Source organism: Malaclemys terrapin, chromosome 13 (assembly GCF_027887155.1).
Source record: "Malaclemys terrapin pileata isolate rMalTer1 chromosome 13, rMalTer1.hap1, whole genome shotgun sequence".
Classification (NCBI taxonomy): domain Eukaryota; kingdom Metazoa; phylum Chordata; order Testudines; family Emydidae; genus Malaclemys; species Malaclemys terrapin.
Genome location: NC_071517.1, coordinates 41756121 through 41772425, shown reverse-complemented (window position 1 = coordinate 41772425; position 16305 = coordinate 41756121). Strand labels below are relative to the sequence as shown.

General features: G+C 52.2%; 1 protein-coding gene across 1 annotated transcript; it reads right to left on the bottom strand.

The window, feature by feature from the left end:
• Positions 1 to 9221: 9221 nt before the first annotated feature.
• Positions 9222 to 14085, bottom strand: LOC128847515 (zinc finger protein 436-like). The gene is made up of 5 exons (XM_054047001.1): positions 13792 to 14085; positions 12952 to 13039; positions 12330 to 12456; positions 11593 to 11706; positions 9222 to 11276 (listed from the first exon to the last, which is right to left on the bottom strand). The coding sequence occupies exons 2-5, from the start codon at positions 13006 to 13008 to the stop codon at positions 9739 to 9741; spliced, it is 1836 nt and encodes a 611-aa protein (XP_053902976.1). The 5' UTR covers positions 13009 to 13039; positions 13792 to 14085; the 3' UTR covers positions 9222 to 9738.
• Between the last annotated feature and the right edge of the window lie 2220 nt (positions 14086 to 16305).

Here is a 16305-nt window from a genome sequence, read left to right as displayed (position 1 = left end):
CCTGTGTGGATTGCCTGATGATAAACAACTTCTGACTTCCACTTGAAACTTTTCCCACAGTCCAAGCACTTGTGGAGTCTCTCTACTGTTTGGATTGCCTGATATTATTTAACAAGCTGTGATCTGTCTTTGAAACTTTTCCCACAGTCCAAGCACTTCGGATGTCTCTCTCCTGTGTGGATTGCCTGATGACAAACAAGGTCTGACCGCGTGGGCAGCGCTCTGGGGGTGGAGCTGTGCGCTTCCGCGGAGCAGTGTGTCTAGATCTGCGTGGAGCCAGACACACTGCTCTGAGTAGCATGGTAGGGGAGACAGGGACGTGGGGTGGGATAAGTGGCAGCAGCTCCCGGGAGGCAGTCAGGGAACAGGGATCAGGGTGGGTTGCATAGTGGTTGGGGTTCCGGGGTGGTGGTTGGGGGGGGGTCTCTGGAGGGGCCGGTCAGGGAGCAGGGGGGGTTGGATGGGGTGTGGGAGTCCCGTGGGTCTGTCAGGGGGTAGGGGGATGGATAGGGGTTGGGGCTCTCAGGGGACAGGGAGCAAGGGGGGTTGGGTGGGAGGGTTTTGGGCGGCGCAGTTAGGGTGGGGAGTCTCCGGAGGGGGTGGTCAGGAGACAAGGAGTGGGGGTGGTTGGATGGGGTTGGGGATTCTGAGGGGGGCAGTCAGGAGGTGGGAAGTGGGAGGGAGTGGATAGGGGGCGGGGCCAGGCTGTTTGCGGAGGCACAGTTTTCCCTACCTCGCCCTCCATACAATTTTACAACCCTCATGTGGCCCTCGGGCCAAAAAGTTTGCTCACCCCTGGGCTAAGTCCTTTAAGCTACTTGCACCCCTGACCATTAGGAAGGAAACAGACGCATGAGGGGAAGGCTGGCAGCAGAACCTCAAGTCTCCCATGACAGGGGGAGTTCAGGATTTAGCCAAAACCAACGTCGGTGGAGTTGAGGATGTCGGCTGGTTCCTCTTCTCTGGTTTGTCCAGCTTAGCTTCCCTTTCAGGCTCAGGATGATGAAGGCGCAATGGTCCGAGGAGACAGCGGGTGTGAGACATTCCCCAGGGTACAATCTGGATTGTTGAACTGCTTAATTCTCCATCCCAGGGCATGTTTTACACTGCTTCCCAGTGTTATTAAATCAATAATTTAAAAAAAAAAATCAAGAAAATCAGATTTTTGTTATTTAAATTGGATTTTTTTGATAATTTTTTTCCTCAAAAACCATTTTATCTAAAGATAGTTTTAATTAAGATATATTGTAGCTCAAAGATCTCTCATCATGGAATAGGGATTATAAATTCCAATTCTATAGTATGAGACAATATAGACATGTCATGTTTAAAAAAAGTTTTGTAAATGAGTTCCTCTAGTTCATGCATTAAGGACCCAGTCGTATTGGGTTCCACAGGCTTCTATATAGATTACTTAGGTTAATCTCTCTATTTACCCAATGGGACTCAGTGCTCAGTCTAGAAGATACCATCAGAGATGCTTAGTTTGCCAGTTCTTAAACTGTGGCTTTGTGTCTCCAAAGGTAACATGCTTGTTAACAGTAAAAATGTTTTAAAATAAATTAAAATATAGAGGTGAGAAATAACAGACCTCACCTCTATTGTCCCTCTGCAAATTTGTGTACAGAGTTAATCCCTTACAGCTCTCCAAAATTGCAAAGTTTCAAATGAATACAAGACGGTTGGAGGCAGAACAGATCTGGACGAGGAGAAGTCTGGAGACAAATGTGAGAAGAGAGGGACATTCGCTTTTCTGTTAAAATATTATATGTTTGCTGTTGAAGAAACAAATCCAGAATACAGAACGTTGTTGTTTTAGTTAAATAAAACAATTTAAATGTCTGTCTGGTGATGTTCTCCTCCTAATACAGCATGGCAAGAAAATCCTCCAACTATTAATGATTAACCTGTTGAATTGGAGATAGTTCACTCCTAATGACTTCATAAATATCTGCTTCAATTACCTTTGGTAATGAAATAACCAAACAAACATTCATTGTCTGATATAGCTGTAAAACTCATCTGAAAAGTTTTCAAAATAAATCACTGTTTAAAAATGTACAGTGTGGACCTTCTAAAAATGAAACCTACAGCTATCTCTGCGTTGTGAACAGGGCCGGTGCAACCATTTAGGCGACCGCTAGGGCACTAGGATTTGGGGGGCGCCATTTTCTTCGGCAGCGACCGTGGCAGCCGTATCTTTGGCCGCCCCAGTCGCTGCTGGCATTTAGGCAGAGGAAGCTGGGGCAGTGGAGGGCGGAGTGGGCCGCCTGCAGCAAGGGGGGTGGGGCGGCATGCAGGGGAACTCCCCAACCCATCTCCTCCCCAATCAGCTCAGGCACCGCAAGCCTGGGAGGTGGGTAAGTGAAGCAGCGACTGTGTGCTCGGGGAGGAGGCGGGGCGGGCGGCACGCAGAGGAACTCCCCGCCCCAGCTCACCCCTGCCCCACCTCCTCCCCGAGCACGCAGTGGCTGCTTCACTTCTCCAGCCTCCCAGGCTTGCGGCGCATAAGCTCATTGGCGCCGCAAGCCTGGGAGGCAGGAGAAGTGAAGCAGCGACGGTGTGCTCGGGGAGGAGGCGGGGCAGGGGTGAGCTGGGGCGGGTGGGTGCCTCAGGGTGGGAGGTGGGGAGCTGCCGCAGGGGCATGCCTCAGGGCGGAGCTGCCATGGGGGGGGGCGCCTCAAGGCGGCGGAGGGGAGCTGCCACGGGGAGAGGGCGCCTCAGGGCAGGGGGCTCAGGGACGGGGGGGTGCAAAGTGGAAGTTTCACATAGGGCGCGAAACATCCTTCCACTGGCCCTGGTTGTGAAGAATATGTATTAAGATTATAACAGCCAACAAGAATACATTTTTATGTAGAAAACCATGATTAAATCGAGTCTTCCTGACTAGTGATTTAAATCAAATCCACCCTGCTGCTTCCCTGTGTGAACAACAAACCCCTCCACGCTCTGCTCCCACACAGCCACCAGCCTTCAAAGTCACTCCTGGCTGCACTGTACTGAGTGCGACTAGCCAGACACTCAGGAATGTACCAAAAAACACAGCAACATCAACCAGTTTTCTACTCCCAGCTTTGCACCCTGGGAATGTGCATCTTGGACTGCTCAGTCTGTCCACTGTGATGGACAAACTCAATAATTAGTGGGTCGTCCCCATAAAGGGGCCGGATTAGGCCAAAGCCTTGTTCTCTCCAGTCAAATCCCCAAACACTTCAATGAAAACACACAGATCCAGACAAAACACTAAAACCAGTTTATGAACTGGAGCAAGGGGGTTTTCAGGGATTACAAGAGAGAAAGATGTAAAAGGTCAGAACCGGATAAAACTATAAAATTAAAACATGCATTTTAAATCCTAAATTTTACCAATCTAAGTCCTTGGTACACTTGCGAGTTGCAGCGCTGTAAAGCCGCTCCCAGCGCTGTAACTCACTCCCCGTCCACACTGGCAAGGCATTTGCAGCGCTGTATCTCCGTGGTTGCAGCGCTGCATGTACTCCACCTCCCCAAGAGGAATAGCGTCTATTGCACTGCTGCTGCAGTGCTGCGGCGCCAGCGTGGCCGTCCAATGCACTGTGACTGGCCTCCAGAAGTATTCGGCAGTATCCCACAATGCCTGTTCTAGCCACTCTGGTCATCAGTTCAAACTCTATTGCCCTGGCCTCAGGTAACCAATCATGTGACCCACCCTTTACATTCCCCGGGAATTTTAAAAATCCCCTTCCTGTTTGCTCAGCCCGGCATGGTGTGGAGAGCTATCAGCGAATCTTTCCAGGTGACCATGCCTCCACGCGCCAAGCGAGCCCCAGCATGGAGCAATGGCGACTTGCTGGACCTCACCAGTGTACGGGGGGAGGAAGCTGTCCAGTCCCAGCTGCGCTCCAGCATAGGAATTCCGATACCTTCGGGAAGGTATCAAAGGACATGATGGAAAGGGGCCATGACTGGGATGCCCTGCAGTGCAGGATTAAAGTGAAGGAGCTGCCGAGGGCCTACCGCAGCCCGCAACACAAACGGCCGCTCAGGTGCTCCCGCCATGACCTGCCGATTCTACAAAGAGCTGGATGCGATACTTGGGGTTAACCCCACCTCCACTCCGAGCACTTCCATGGACACTTCAGAGCCGGTGGGGGGGGGAGGAGGAGGAGGAAAATGGGAGTGAGGGTGGTGGGGCGGATGGAGACACCCCAGAGTCCCTGGAGCCATGCAGCCAGGAGCTCTTCTTGAGCCAGGAGGAAGGTAGCCAGTCGCAGCAGATGGTACTTGGTGGAGGACAAACAGAAGGGCAGGTTCCAGGTAAGCGGGTTTTTTTCTGGGAAGGAATTTTTTCCGTGCGGGCTCTTTGGGAGAGGAGGGTTAGGCATGCATGCCTAGATGCGGAATACTGCATTGATGTGGTTTATCACATCACGGTAATCGGCCTCGGTAACGTCCTCGGATGTCTCATCCAGAACGTGTGCAATGCGCTTGCGCAGCTTTATCGGGAGAGCCACCGTGGTCCTTGTCCCAGCCAGGCTAACGTGTCCGTGCCACTGTGCCGCGAGGGGCAGGGGGACCATTGCTGCACACAGGCAAGCTGCATATGGGCAAGGGCAGAAGCTGCATTGCAGTAGAAGACCCTCCCTTGCTTCCCAGGTCACCCTCAGCTGGAAGATATCGTCCGGGACGAACTCCTGTGGAAAATGTTGGGACAGTGTTCAGTGTAGGTGCCCCCTGAAGCTGTTGGCTCTCCCCAAGGCACAGACACCCAGAGGACAGTGCAGCCCAGCCCTCAAACAAAGCACCGGCGGCAAAGCATGGAGCACTGGCAGCAAAGCACGGATCATCTCATAAGCATCCTGGAGCGCCAAGCACACGCTATCCAGGAGCTCGTAGCCATGCAGAAGGAGCAGTACCAGAAATGCAAACGCGACCCCCCCCGACAGCTCTTGTCCCAAAACTCTTTCCGTTGTGCCCCACTGTCACCTCCAACCCACTTTCCCCAACTTCCGTGTTTTTCACACCACCAGCTGCCTCCAGAACCAGTATCTTCACCACGCAGCTCTGAAAACCATGACCCTTACCCTCTGCACTCAACCCCCAGCACCATGCAGTATAGCTATCCTGAAGTGCAGCACTCACTGCACAGCACACCAGACAGGACATATGCGCATCTGTGATTGTACCGTTCCCCACTCCACCCCCTTGTTTCTTTTCAATAAATAAATTTGTTTTCTTTTTAATAAATGCATTTTTTGGCTTTGAAAACATTTTTTATTATTGCATAAGGTAAAAGACTCCTTAGCCCAGGAAGTAGACAGGCACTGCAAGTCTGATTGTCTGCTTAGCAAACACTGATTCTTAAAGATTGGAACTACTGCACTTCACTCCCATGCAGGACACCAGATATCACTGCTGGTTTTCAGCCTCAAATTGCTCCCTCAAGGCATCCCTAATCCTTTCAACACCGCGCTGGGACACTGTAATAGCCCTGATCTCTGGCTGTGCAAATTCAGCCTCCAGGTGTTGAACCTCGGAGGTCCATGCCTGAGTGAAGCTTTCACCCTTCCCTTCACAAATATTATGGAGGGCACAGCACGCGGATATAACCGCGGGGATGCTGTTTTCGGCCAAGTCCAGCTTCTCATACAGAGATCATCAGCGGGCCTTTAAACGGCCAAAGGCACACTCCACAGTCATTCGGCACCGGCTCAGCCTGTAGTTGAACCGTTCCTTGCTGCTGTCAAGGCTCCCTGTGTAGGGTTTCATGAGCCATGGCATTAACGGGTAAGCGGCATCTCCAAGGATCACAATGGGCATTTCGACTTCCCCACCGTGATCTTCCGCTCTGGGAAAAAAGTCCCGGCCTGCATCTTCCTGAACAGCCAAGTGCTCCGAAAGATGCATGCGTCATGCACCTTTCTGGGCCAGGCTGTGTTAATGTCAATGAAACGCCCACGGTGATCTACAAGCGCCTGGAGAACCATAGAGAAATACCCCTTCCGATTAACATACTCGGATCCTAGGTGGGGTGGTCCCAGAATAGGAATGTGTGTCCCATCTATCGCCCCTCCACAGTTAGGGAACCCCATTTGTGCAAAGCCATCCACTATTTCCTGCACGTTACCCAGAGTCACGGTTCTTCTAAGTAGGATGCGATTAATGGCCTTGCAAACTTGCATCAACACGATTCCCACGGTCGACTTTCCCACTCCAAACTGGTTTGCGACCGACCGGTAGCAGTCTGGAGTTGCCAGCTTCCGGATTGCAATAGCCACCTGCTTCTCTACTGGCAGGGCAGCTCTCAATCTCGTGTCCTTACGCCGCAGGGTGGGAGCGAGATCCTCACACAGTCCCATGAAAGTGGCTTTTCTCATCCGAAAGTTCTGCAGCCACTGCTCGTCATCCCAGACACCCATGACGATGTGATCCCACCACTCGGTGCTTGTTTCCCGAGCCCAAAAGCGGTGTTCCACGGTGCTGAGCATGTTCGTGGCTGACACAAGCAATTTTGTGTCGTACGCGTTACGCGGCTCGATAGCATCGTCGGACTCCTCACTCTCACTGTCACTTTGGATCTTAAGGAATAGTTCGACAGCCAAACGTAACGTGCTCATGAGATAAGTCAGCATAAGCCTCACCAGTTCGGGCTCCATTTCCCGCAGACAGATCACGCTGCACAGAAACCGCTGAAAGATGCTGCTAAAGGTGGATGGAAACAAAGGGATTTCTGGGATGCGAAGAGATGCATAACGGGGCGTTGGGACCAGACCCAGAATCCCCTGCACCCACGCCTCCTTCCCCCAACCCACGGCGCCAGAATGGGAAGAAGTGCTCTGTGGGATAGCTGCCCATAATCTACCGCTCCCAATGGCGCAGCAAATGCTGCAAATGTGGCCACGACAGTGCGCTGGGCAGCTGTCAGTGTGGACAGACTGCAGCGCTTTCCCTACTCAGCTGTACAAAGTCAGGTTTAACTCTCAGCGCTGTACATCTGCAAGTGTAGCCAAGGCCTAAGGAAAATACGAAGCAAGCACGTTTTCTCACCCCACCTGCTGTTGCAGGCAGTTCATAGCTTTTAGTACACAGCCTGGATTTCCTTCCAGCCCTGGTCCATCCTCCCCACTCCAAGGCCCCTGTTGCCTTTCAAGCCATCTTGTTGCCTTCTGTAAAGATGGGAGAGGAGAGGTAAAAATGGAGGCAATTCTCCCTTGTGCTTTTATACCACTCTCCTCTTTGAGGTTCATCCCCCAGTCGGGGGGCAGGCGACAATCAGTCTGTGGCCTAAGTGAGCGTGCAGCCGTCCTTCCGGAGAATTGTAACTCTCCTGTTCCCAGCTCCACAGCTGGTGAATGGCCGGCTGAGCAATTACTGGCCACGTAGCACCTAGCTGGTGTGCAGGTGACATTGTCTCGGAGGAGCTCGTCTGTGGGCGTTTTCCAGCTTTACAGCATGTAACAAACATACAGCAAACTCTCAGAGCTCCATGGACAGTGCTGATAGACACATTTTAATGGGACAATAATATTCAGCAGATGATGACTTTTCCCATGATACCTCGCAAGCCATACTTTGCAGAAGATTTATCATTTTATAAACGTGGTGCCCATAAGAGTGTACACCAGTGGTTCTCAGATGTGTTTCATTGCCACCCCCACCTTGGTGTCTGTGGTCATTTACGCCCCCACCCTCAAAAGCACATATATCACCACTCAGCTCTAAAGGCAGAGTAGTCGTTGGCGATGTGCACAGCTCTGAAGGCCTCCAACAGCAGCACAGAAGTTAGGGTGGCCACGTGAAGAGTGATATTCCTCAATATCGCTGTTCACAGCAGACTTATCACCCCATTGCCACCCCGACTTCTGTGCTGCTGCTCCACCTGGGTTTGAGAGCCTGAGCATTTATCCCCACCTCCCAGATAGGCCTGTTCCTTCCTCATGAGCCGCAGCCAACTGGGGCTGAAAGCCAGTGCTCTTTAAAAAAAAAAACCCAACAACCCACACTGATTGCGCCTCCCCTGACACATTCCTGTGCCTCCATTGGGATGCTCTGCCCACATTTTCATAATTGATAGTGTAGAGAGTCACCATGAGGATGCGGACTCAAGATAGTAACACCTGCTCCTTTCCGTCTCTGGGATCCCCAGAGAAAATGTCCGAGCAGGAAAGCGGAACAGATCCGATTAACACTAAACTTGCAAAATTTCAGCTATAAACTTTCCCTCCATCCCTCAGCCCCTACCCCCAGGGAATTCAAAGAGACTGAGCTGGAATTGGGCAAGTGGCATGGGACATGGGCATAATCACTGAATTATTGATCCCTGATTTAACAGAATACAGGAACACTTTGGATAGCTAAACATAGACTACTACAGTTACCCCTCTTAGAATCATAGAATATCAGGGTTGGAAGGGACCTCAGGAGGTCATTTACTCCAACCCCCTGCTTAAAGCAGGACCACTCCCCAACTAAACCATCCCAGACAGGGCTTTGTCAAGCCTGACCTTAAAAACCTCTAAGAAAGGAGATTCCACCACCTCTCCAGGTAACCGATTCCAGTGCTTCACCACCCTCCTAGTGAAAAAGTGTTTCCTGATATCCAACCTAAACTATCCCCACTGCAACTGGAGACCATTGCTCCTTGTTCTGTCATCTGGTACCACTGAGAACAGTCTAGATCCATCCTCTTTGGAACCCACTTTCAGGTAGTTGAAAGTAGCTACCAGATATCCCATCATTCTTCTCTTCCGTAGACTAAACAATCCCCGTTGTCTCAGCCTTTCCTCATAAGTCACGTGCTCCAGCCCCCTAATCATTTTTGTTGCCCTCCGCTGGACTCTTTCCAATTTTTCCACATCCTTCTTTTAGTGTGGGGCCCAAACCTGAACACAATACTCCAGATGAGGCCTCACCAATGTTGAATAGAGGGGAACGATCACGTCCCTTGATTTGCTGGCAATGTTCCTACTTATACAGCCCAAAATGCCGTTAGCCTTCTTGGCAACAAGGGCACACTGTTGACTTATATCCAGCTTCTCATCCACTGTAACTCCTAAGTCCTTTTCTGCAGAACTGCTGCCTAGCCAGTCGGTCCCTAGTCTGTAGCAGTGAATGGGATTCTTTCATCCTAAGTGAAGGACTCTGCACTTGTTCTTGTTGAACCTCATCAGATTTATTTTGGCCCAATCCTCTAATTTGTCTACGTCCCTCTGTATCCTATCCCTACCCTCCAACGTATCTACCAGTTCTCCCAGTTTAGTGTCATCGGCAAACTTGCTGAGGGTGCAGTCCACATCATCCTCCAGATCATTAATGAAGATACTGAACAAAACCGGCCCCAGGATCGACCCTTGGGGCATTCCTCTTGATACCGGCTGCCAACTAGACATGGAGCCATTGGTCACTACCAGTTGAGCCAGTCGATCTACCCAGCTTTCTATCCACTTTATGGCCCATTCATCCAGGCCACACTTCTTTAACTTGCTGGCAAGAATTCTGTAGGAGATCATATAAAAGCTTTGCTAAAATCAAGGAATAACACATCCACTGCTTTTCCCTCATCCACAGAGCCAGTTATCTCGTCATAGAAGGCAATTAGGTTACTCAGACATGACTTGCCCTCTTCTTCCAAGTCTTTGAAAATACACATTTACATTTCAATCTCTAGCTATCTAAGGTGGACACACTTTTAAAATCTCTCTCTAAACGTTGACCCTGAGTCAATTACATGCAAGTTGCTTAAACCTTTCTTGCCACGTGTCACAGAAGTTTAGATCCTGTGTGGATTCTTCCATGTTTAATAAGGTCAGACCTCCATATGAAACACTTTCCGCAGTCCAAGCACTTGTGGGATCTCTCTCCTGTATGGATTGCCTGATGTTGAACAAGGTTTGACCTTCTTATGAAACTTTTCCCACAGTCCAAGCACTTGTGGGGTCTTTCTCCTGTGTGGATTGCCTGATGTTGAACAAGGTCTGACCTTCTTATGAAACTTTTCCCACAGTCCAAGCACTTGTGGGGTCTTTCTCCTGTGTGGATTGCCTGATGTTTAACAAGGTCTGACCGCTCTATGAAACTTTTCCCACAGTCCAAGCACTTGTGGGGTCTCTCTCCTGTGTGTAATGCCTGATGACGAAATAGGCGTGACCTCTGTATGAAACTTTTCCCACAGTCCAAGCACTTGTGGGGTCTCTCTCCTGTGTGTAATGCCTGATGTTTAACAAGGTCTGACCTCTGTATGAAACTTTTCCCACAGTCCAAGCACTTGTGGGGTTTTTCTCCTGTGTGGATTGCCTGATGTTTAACAAGGTCTGACCGCTCTATGAAACTTTTCCCACAGTCCAAGCACTTGTGGGGTTTTTCTCCTGTGTGGATTGCCTGATGTTTAACAAGGTCTGACCTCTGTATGAAACTTTTCCCACAGTCCAAGCACTTGTGGGGTTTTTCTCCTGTGTGGATTGCCTGATGTTTAACAAGGTCTGACCGCTCTATGAAACTTTTCCCACAGTCCAAGCACTTGTGGGGTCTCTCTCCTGTGTGTAATGCCTGATGGCGAACTAGGTGTGACCTCTGTATGAAACTTTTCCCACAGTCCAAGCACTTGTGGGGTCTCGCTCCTGTGTGTAATGCCTGATGGCGAAATAGGTGTGACCTCTGTATGAAACTTTTCCCACAGTGCAAGCACTTGTGGGGTCTCTCTCCTGTGTGGATTGCCTGATGTTTAACAAGGTGTGACCTTCTTATGAAACTTTTCCCACAGTCCAAGCACTTGTGGGGTCTCGCTCCTGTGTGTAATGCCTGATGGCGAACTAGGTGTGACCTCTGTATGAAACTTTTCCCACAGTCCAAGCACTTGTGGGGTCTCTCTCCTGTTTGTAATGCCTGATGTTTAACAAGGTTTGACTTTCTTATGAAACTTTTTCCACAGTCCAAGCAGTTGTGGGGTCTCTCCCCTGTGTGGCTTAACTGATGTCTAATTATTTGTGTCTTTGATATGAAACATTTCCCGCACTCGAGAGACTGAAGGTAGTGCCAGGGTGTCTCTTTCTTGGGATTTGTCTGCGGCGCTGTGGGATCCTCCTCTCCTCCCCCACCGTTAACAGATTCATCCACTTTCTTCCCTGGGAGGTGTCCCAGAAGCCTCTCTGACCTGTGCCAACTTCCCAAGGCTTCTGCCTGCTCCAAGCACTGGGAAAAATTTCCTTCAGCTCTTCCCAAGAAGGTCCCCTGCGGTTCCACTTCCCCAGGAACTTCCTCATGATGATTCCCCGCCTCATTCTCACTCCCTCGCTCAGCACCTGCTGGGAGAGACACAATCCAGACAGGAGTCATTGTGCTGGGGAGAAAGAGGAATAGCACAAAGGGAAAACCCAACACAAAGACTGAGCAACGGGACTCCGCCTCCACATCCCACCCAAACACTCACAGAGAAGGAAAGCTGCAAAGCAAACACCTGCAGAGAAGAGGCTGGGTGGAATGGCGTGAGCTATATCTGATGAGTGAAGCCCTGTCCTGACTGAGATGAGGAAGAAATGAGGGTGCTTACTCACACCATATTTTGGGATCCTAACCTTTTTCCTTCATTCCCTAGATGGTTTCTGTGTCAGTCCTCACCTGTACGGGTGCTTCTCAGAAGCCTTCTTTCCTCGCAGACTTGGAGATCAGAAACCCATGGCTCTTCCCCTCGTTCCAGCCGGGCGATCAGCTCAGGTTTGGGAAGGGGGAATCCTGTGCAGAGGGTGAAATCAGACCAGATTAGGGTGCATGGAGCACTGGTGGAGTATTTGTCAGAAAGGACATGCCGTGAGTGGAACCTGTCCCTGCGCTCTGCTGGAGGAACGTGGAAGCCAAGAGGACGGGAAAATGGTCACTGAGTCTCTTGCGCAGAGGAAGTTATCTGGGGAGGTGAGTTGAATTATTACTACACTCTCACTAGGCTTTCCCAAGATCTGTGCACTCTGGGGGCCTTGCTGACTCACACACAGCTCTGGACTTAAACCCCTGCCTCTTTCTAAACCTGTAGACCCCAGAGCCCTCCCCATGGCTGGAGCTATTCCCAAGGAGGGAGGTGAACAGGGATTGTTCGTGCAGCTGTGAAACAACACAGACAGGACAATGATGGATTTATGCCCCTTTGAAAGCTGGAGGGTGGGGATGGTTTAGCTTGTCCATTGTGTTTTGACACCCATGTCCCACAGGAGAGGGCACAGAGATGCAAGTCTCTCTCACATGGCAGCTGTGCATTATGGAACCCATTTACGTCTGATCTAACGGACATGGGAAGAACCTGACCAGATTCAGACACACAGACCCCACGACTTCGAATAACCGAGGGGACAAGAATCCCTTACCCAGCGAGGTCACCGTCTCGTAGTTCTCCTGCATGACGTTCCTGTAGAGGGCTCTCTGAGCAGGGTCCAGGAGAGCCCCCTGCCCCTGGGTGAAATACACAGCCACCTCCTCGAAGGTCACCGGCATCTGGAACACCAAAAGCCCCCACTCATTACCTGCTGCTCCAGCCACAATCCCACTAGTTATCTGTGAGGACAGATAAAGATATAGAAGCTCTGGGAGCGACAGAGTAGCAGAATCCCACCCCCACCCTGCTCAGAGCAGCCAGGAGGCTTCAGGGGATGGGGAGAAGGTGAGAGCTACTTGTCTCCCCCCAGCACACGGAGCAGGGCAGGGTCTCCTCATTTCCCACACACCTGCGAGACACAGGCTGATACGGGAAGCAGAGCTCTGAGCCAGGGACAGGAATCCCAACAGCTTCCCTTCATATTTCACAGCAGCCTGTGGCTAGTGGGGTCTCACTCCCAGCCCTGTGCAATGGTGTTATATCCTGTTTGAGAAATAGGGGAATGTCCCGTCTCCCCTCCCCCATCACCAATGGGCCCACTCAGAAAATCAGCAGGTTTATCACACCCTGTCTCCTCCCTGCCCCTGCCCAGGAGCTCCCTGATAATCCCCTACCGGAGCTGGCTCCATCACAGACATTTCCCTTCCCTGTCTCCTGGAAGATGGGCCCATCTGGAGCAAAACGTGGACGTGATTCCTCAGCCTGTCAGGGCAAGAGGGGCGATGGGGGAGGTTACAGAAGGGGCTTCAGTCCATGTAACACCGTGATTCCCTCCCAGACTCTTCAGACCCTCCCAGTAACAGTATCTCTGAGTCAAATGCTAGAAAAAAAGTAGAACTAAAGGGGCCACTTTGGGGGATTTTCACACACTTCCGTGTAAACTCCTCTCCCTTAGGAGCAGCAGGAGCCCTCTGATGGCATCACCTAAAGAATGAGCTGCTCTGGACTCCCCCAGCAGTCCCCAGGGACAGGCAGGCAGAGGCTGATCCCATTGGCCCATCCACACTCCCTGCCTGCCCAAAGCAGCAGTGACTCCGGTGTGGCTGAGATGTGAATCCTGCCCAGAAATCAGACCAGGGCCCTGGGCGACCCCAAAACTCATGAGACACAAACCCCACCAGCACGGGTGTGTCTGACAATAACACACTGGGAGCAGGGTGTGGGTGTGGAGGGATGGGTTTTTGCCTCTGTCCCCCGCCAGTCTCCCCACACCCCCCCTTCCCTCGCAGTGCCCCCAACTGACAACTTCCCCCATTCCAGCCTCGCTCCCCTCAGCCCCACAACCCCCCCGATCGCCCCATCTTCCCTTCAGTGCATCCCCGCCCCCATCCCAGCCTGCCCCCCGCATCCCCAGCACCCGCCTCCTGCGCCCTCCCTGCCTGCCCTCACCCCCTGCCCCTCTTTATCCTCCTCCCCCTGCAGCCCGGGGGTGACGGGGGGCGGATCTCTCTCACCTTCCCTCCGAGCGGGGCCCCCTGGGGCAGGGGCCGGGCCGGGAAGGGGCCTGGCCGGGCTGGGGGCTCTGCCCTGGGAGAGGCTCCTGGGGAGCAGCGGGAAGGGCCCTGCTGGAGATTCCCCTCTCCCGGCTGCAGCCCGGGCTCCGGGCTCCCAGCACCAGCCGCCGGGGCTCGGGGATCTCGCCAGGAGCCTGGAGCCAGAGTCCCCGCAGCGGCTGCGAGTCACTTCCTGCTGCCGGGCCTGAGCCCAGCGATCGCTCCCCCCAGAGCCGCCTCCCAGCTGCTCCTGGGTCCTAGCGATCAACCCATCGCGCTGCAGCATCTCTGTGTCCGGCTCCTGTTCCACTCACAGGCTCTATGGTCAGAAGGCCCCATCATGAACATCTAGCCCAGGGATTCTCACGACCAAATTTGGTGGCCTCAGAGTGTGGCCAGCAACTCTCACTGGTGGCCACTCTGACACTTTCCCCTATAATCCTAACTAACTTTACGAGAAACCAATAAATATGCAGAGGTAAGCAGGGGGAACGGTCTTAGTATTGTGGGGAACTCTTCTGGCTTATACACCACCCTGATAGAATCGAATAGCAAAAGGAGCTGAGTCCTCGCTCCCACTCCCTTTACCTTGAGACCTGCCTGACTTCAAGGACTCCCCTTCTACTCTGGTGTCTGAAACCCCGACAAGGCTGGCCCCAAGATTCCTGCGGGGTCTGCAGCCCCAATTTTGTTGCGATCAGTCAGGACAGAGGCTAGGATGTCGTATCCGCACTCTGGGGTGCTCTTTTCACTCCGGACGCATCCCCGATGCCGCTCTTCAGCATTGCGTAAAGTTCAGAACAAATACGATTTATTAAACAGCAAGTAATAAAAAAAAATTAAGGAAAAATGGGAAAGGGGAAAGGAAAATATGATGTCATCCCACGCTGCCCAGGGTCCCTCCCTCGCTCTCCCCAGCTGTTCACCACACCCAGCTCCAGACTGCTCCAGACCCAACTCCCCTCTGCATCAGTGCTTCTACTCCTCTGCCTCCAACCCAGCTCTGGCTGCTCCTCTCCCCTTAGCTCTGCCCTTCTCTGGCAGGCAGCTCCAGCTCACACAGAGAACTGGCACCTGACTCCCTCATTGGCCTGCCTGCCTCAGGGTTTTCTTTTCTCATTGGATCTTCCTGTCTTTTGGTACTGGGAGAAGCCAACCAACCCCTCCCCTGTGCACTGTTTCAGTAAGGGGCCAACAGTCATGGGGTCAGGCAACTTCCTGGTGTGTGTGAGCTCCAAAGCATCCTTCAGGTGAATTATAAATTTCTTTGTTTACCCCTTTCTTCCTGTTGGTGATGGACGGCCAGATAAGGGTTTTCTAACACCCACAGTCGGTCCTTTGTCATCTCTCAGGACTTTGAGTGGGACAATCCCTTGAACTATGACATATTTCAGTAACAAAAACTTTGACATATGTCTGGGTCCTTATGGACAGATCCTCTTGTTTGAGGCTGCTGATGGGTTTTGCCATAACAACAAATGTCCGGGGGTGTTTGCAGAGCACAAGTGCTGAAACTCAGAAACATCCCTGATTATTCACCTTCCCAACTAGCCAATTGCCCTGCATCCACAGCTGATTGATTGCTGCGAGATCCCACTCACCCAGGCCCAGACTCCCAGTCCTGGGGGAGTGTCCCGCAGGTTGGCGCTGACTGACAGCTGTTGCCAGCACTCTGCCACTGTGACAGCTGCCAACACTGCCCTCACCTCATGAGTATCCCCACCGCACCCCTTCCAGCACCTCTAACTCTACAACCCCCCATCAGCTCCCACCCCCCATCAGCTCCCACCCCCCATCAGTGTCCTCTTTTGGGGCACCTGGAATATGGTCAGCCTAGCAACAAACATACATTAAAATCTCACCATTCTACATGCACTGGTGTCACACGCATTTCAACGGCACAATATTCAGCAGATCATGAGTTTTCCAATGATCCCTCACCAGGCACACTTTGCACACAAAATATCATAACCCTACACAAGTGGTGAACATGGGGTGCAGAGGTTATCACAAGAGGGATCAGTGTGGGGTGAGTGGGGCAACTCTCTGTCATGCCAACGCAGGACACGGTGGGACAGGGGGAGGGCATGACCAGCTGGCTATCGAGGGCCGTGAAGGAAGGCAAGGAGAGGAGCCCCTCCCCAGGCTTGGTCCAGGTCCACTGGAGCTGCTGGGGAGAGGAACTCCTCCCTCACCCCAGCCACAGGAGCTGCCACGGCTGGGGAGAGGTGCCTCTCACCCAGTCCCAAGCAGCTGTGGTGAGAGAGGGCTGGGGGGAGTCCTCTCCCCACCGCAGTCTGCACCCCAAACTCCTCATCTGCAGCCCCATCCCACAGTCTGCACACCTGGCCAGAGCCCTCACCCCTCTGCACACCATCCCTCTGTCCCAGCCCGGAGTCCCCCCACACTCTCCAAACCTCTTGGCCCCACCCCCATATGAACTAGTATGGAGATGATGTGTCACATACTGGTGCA

What these genes read in the sequence shown, in the direction of transcription:
- LOC128847515 (XM_054047001.1), bottom strand. Translation starts at nt 13,008, where the DNA reads ATGGGCCCATCTTCCAGGAGACAGGGAAGGGAAATGTCTGTGATGGAG. An exon ending in CGAGACGGTGACCTCGCTGG is followed by an intron (nt 11,707 to 12,329) that starts GTAAGGGATTCT and finishes CCCTCTGCACAG; the next exon opens with GATTCCCCCTTCCCAAACCT. An exon ending in TCTGAGAAGCACCCGTACAG is followed by an intron (nt 11,277 to 11,592) that starts GTGAGGACTGAC and finishes CTCTCCCAGCAG; the next exon opens with GTGCTGAGCGAGGGAGTGAG.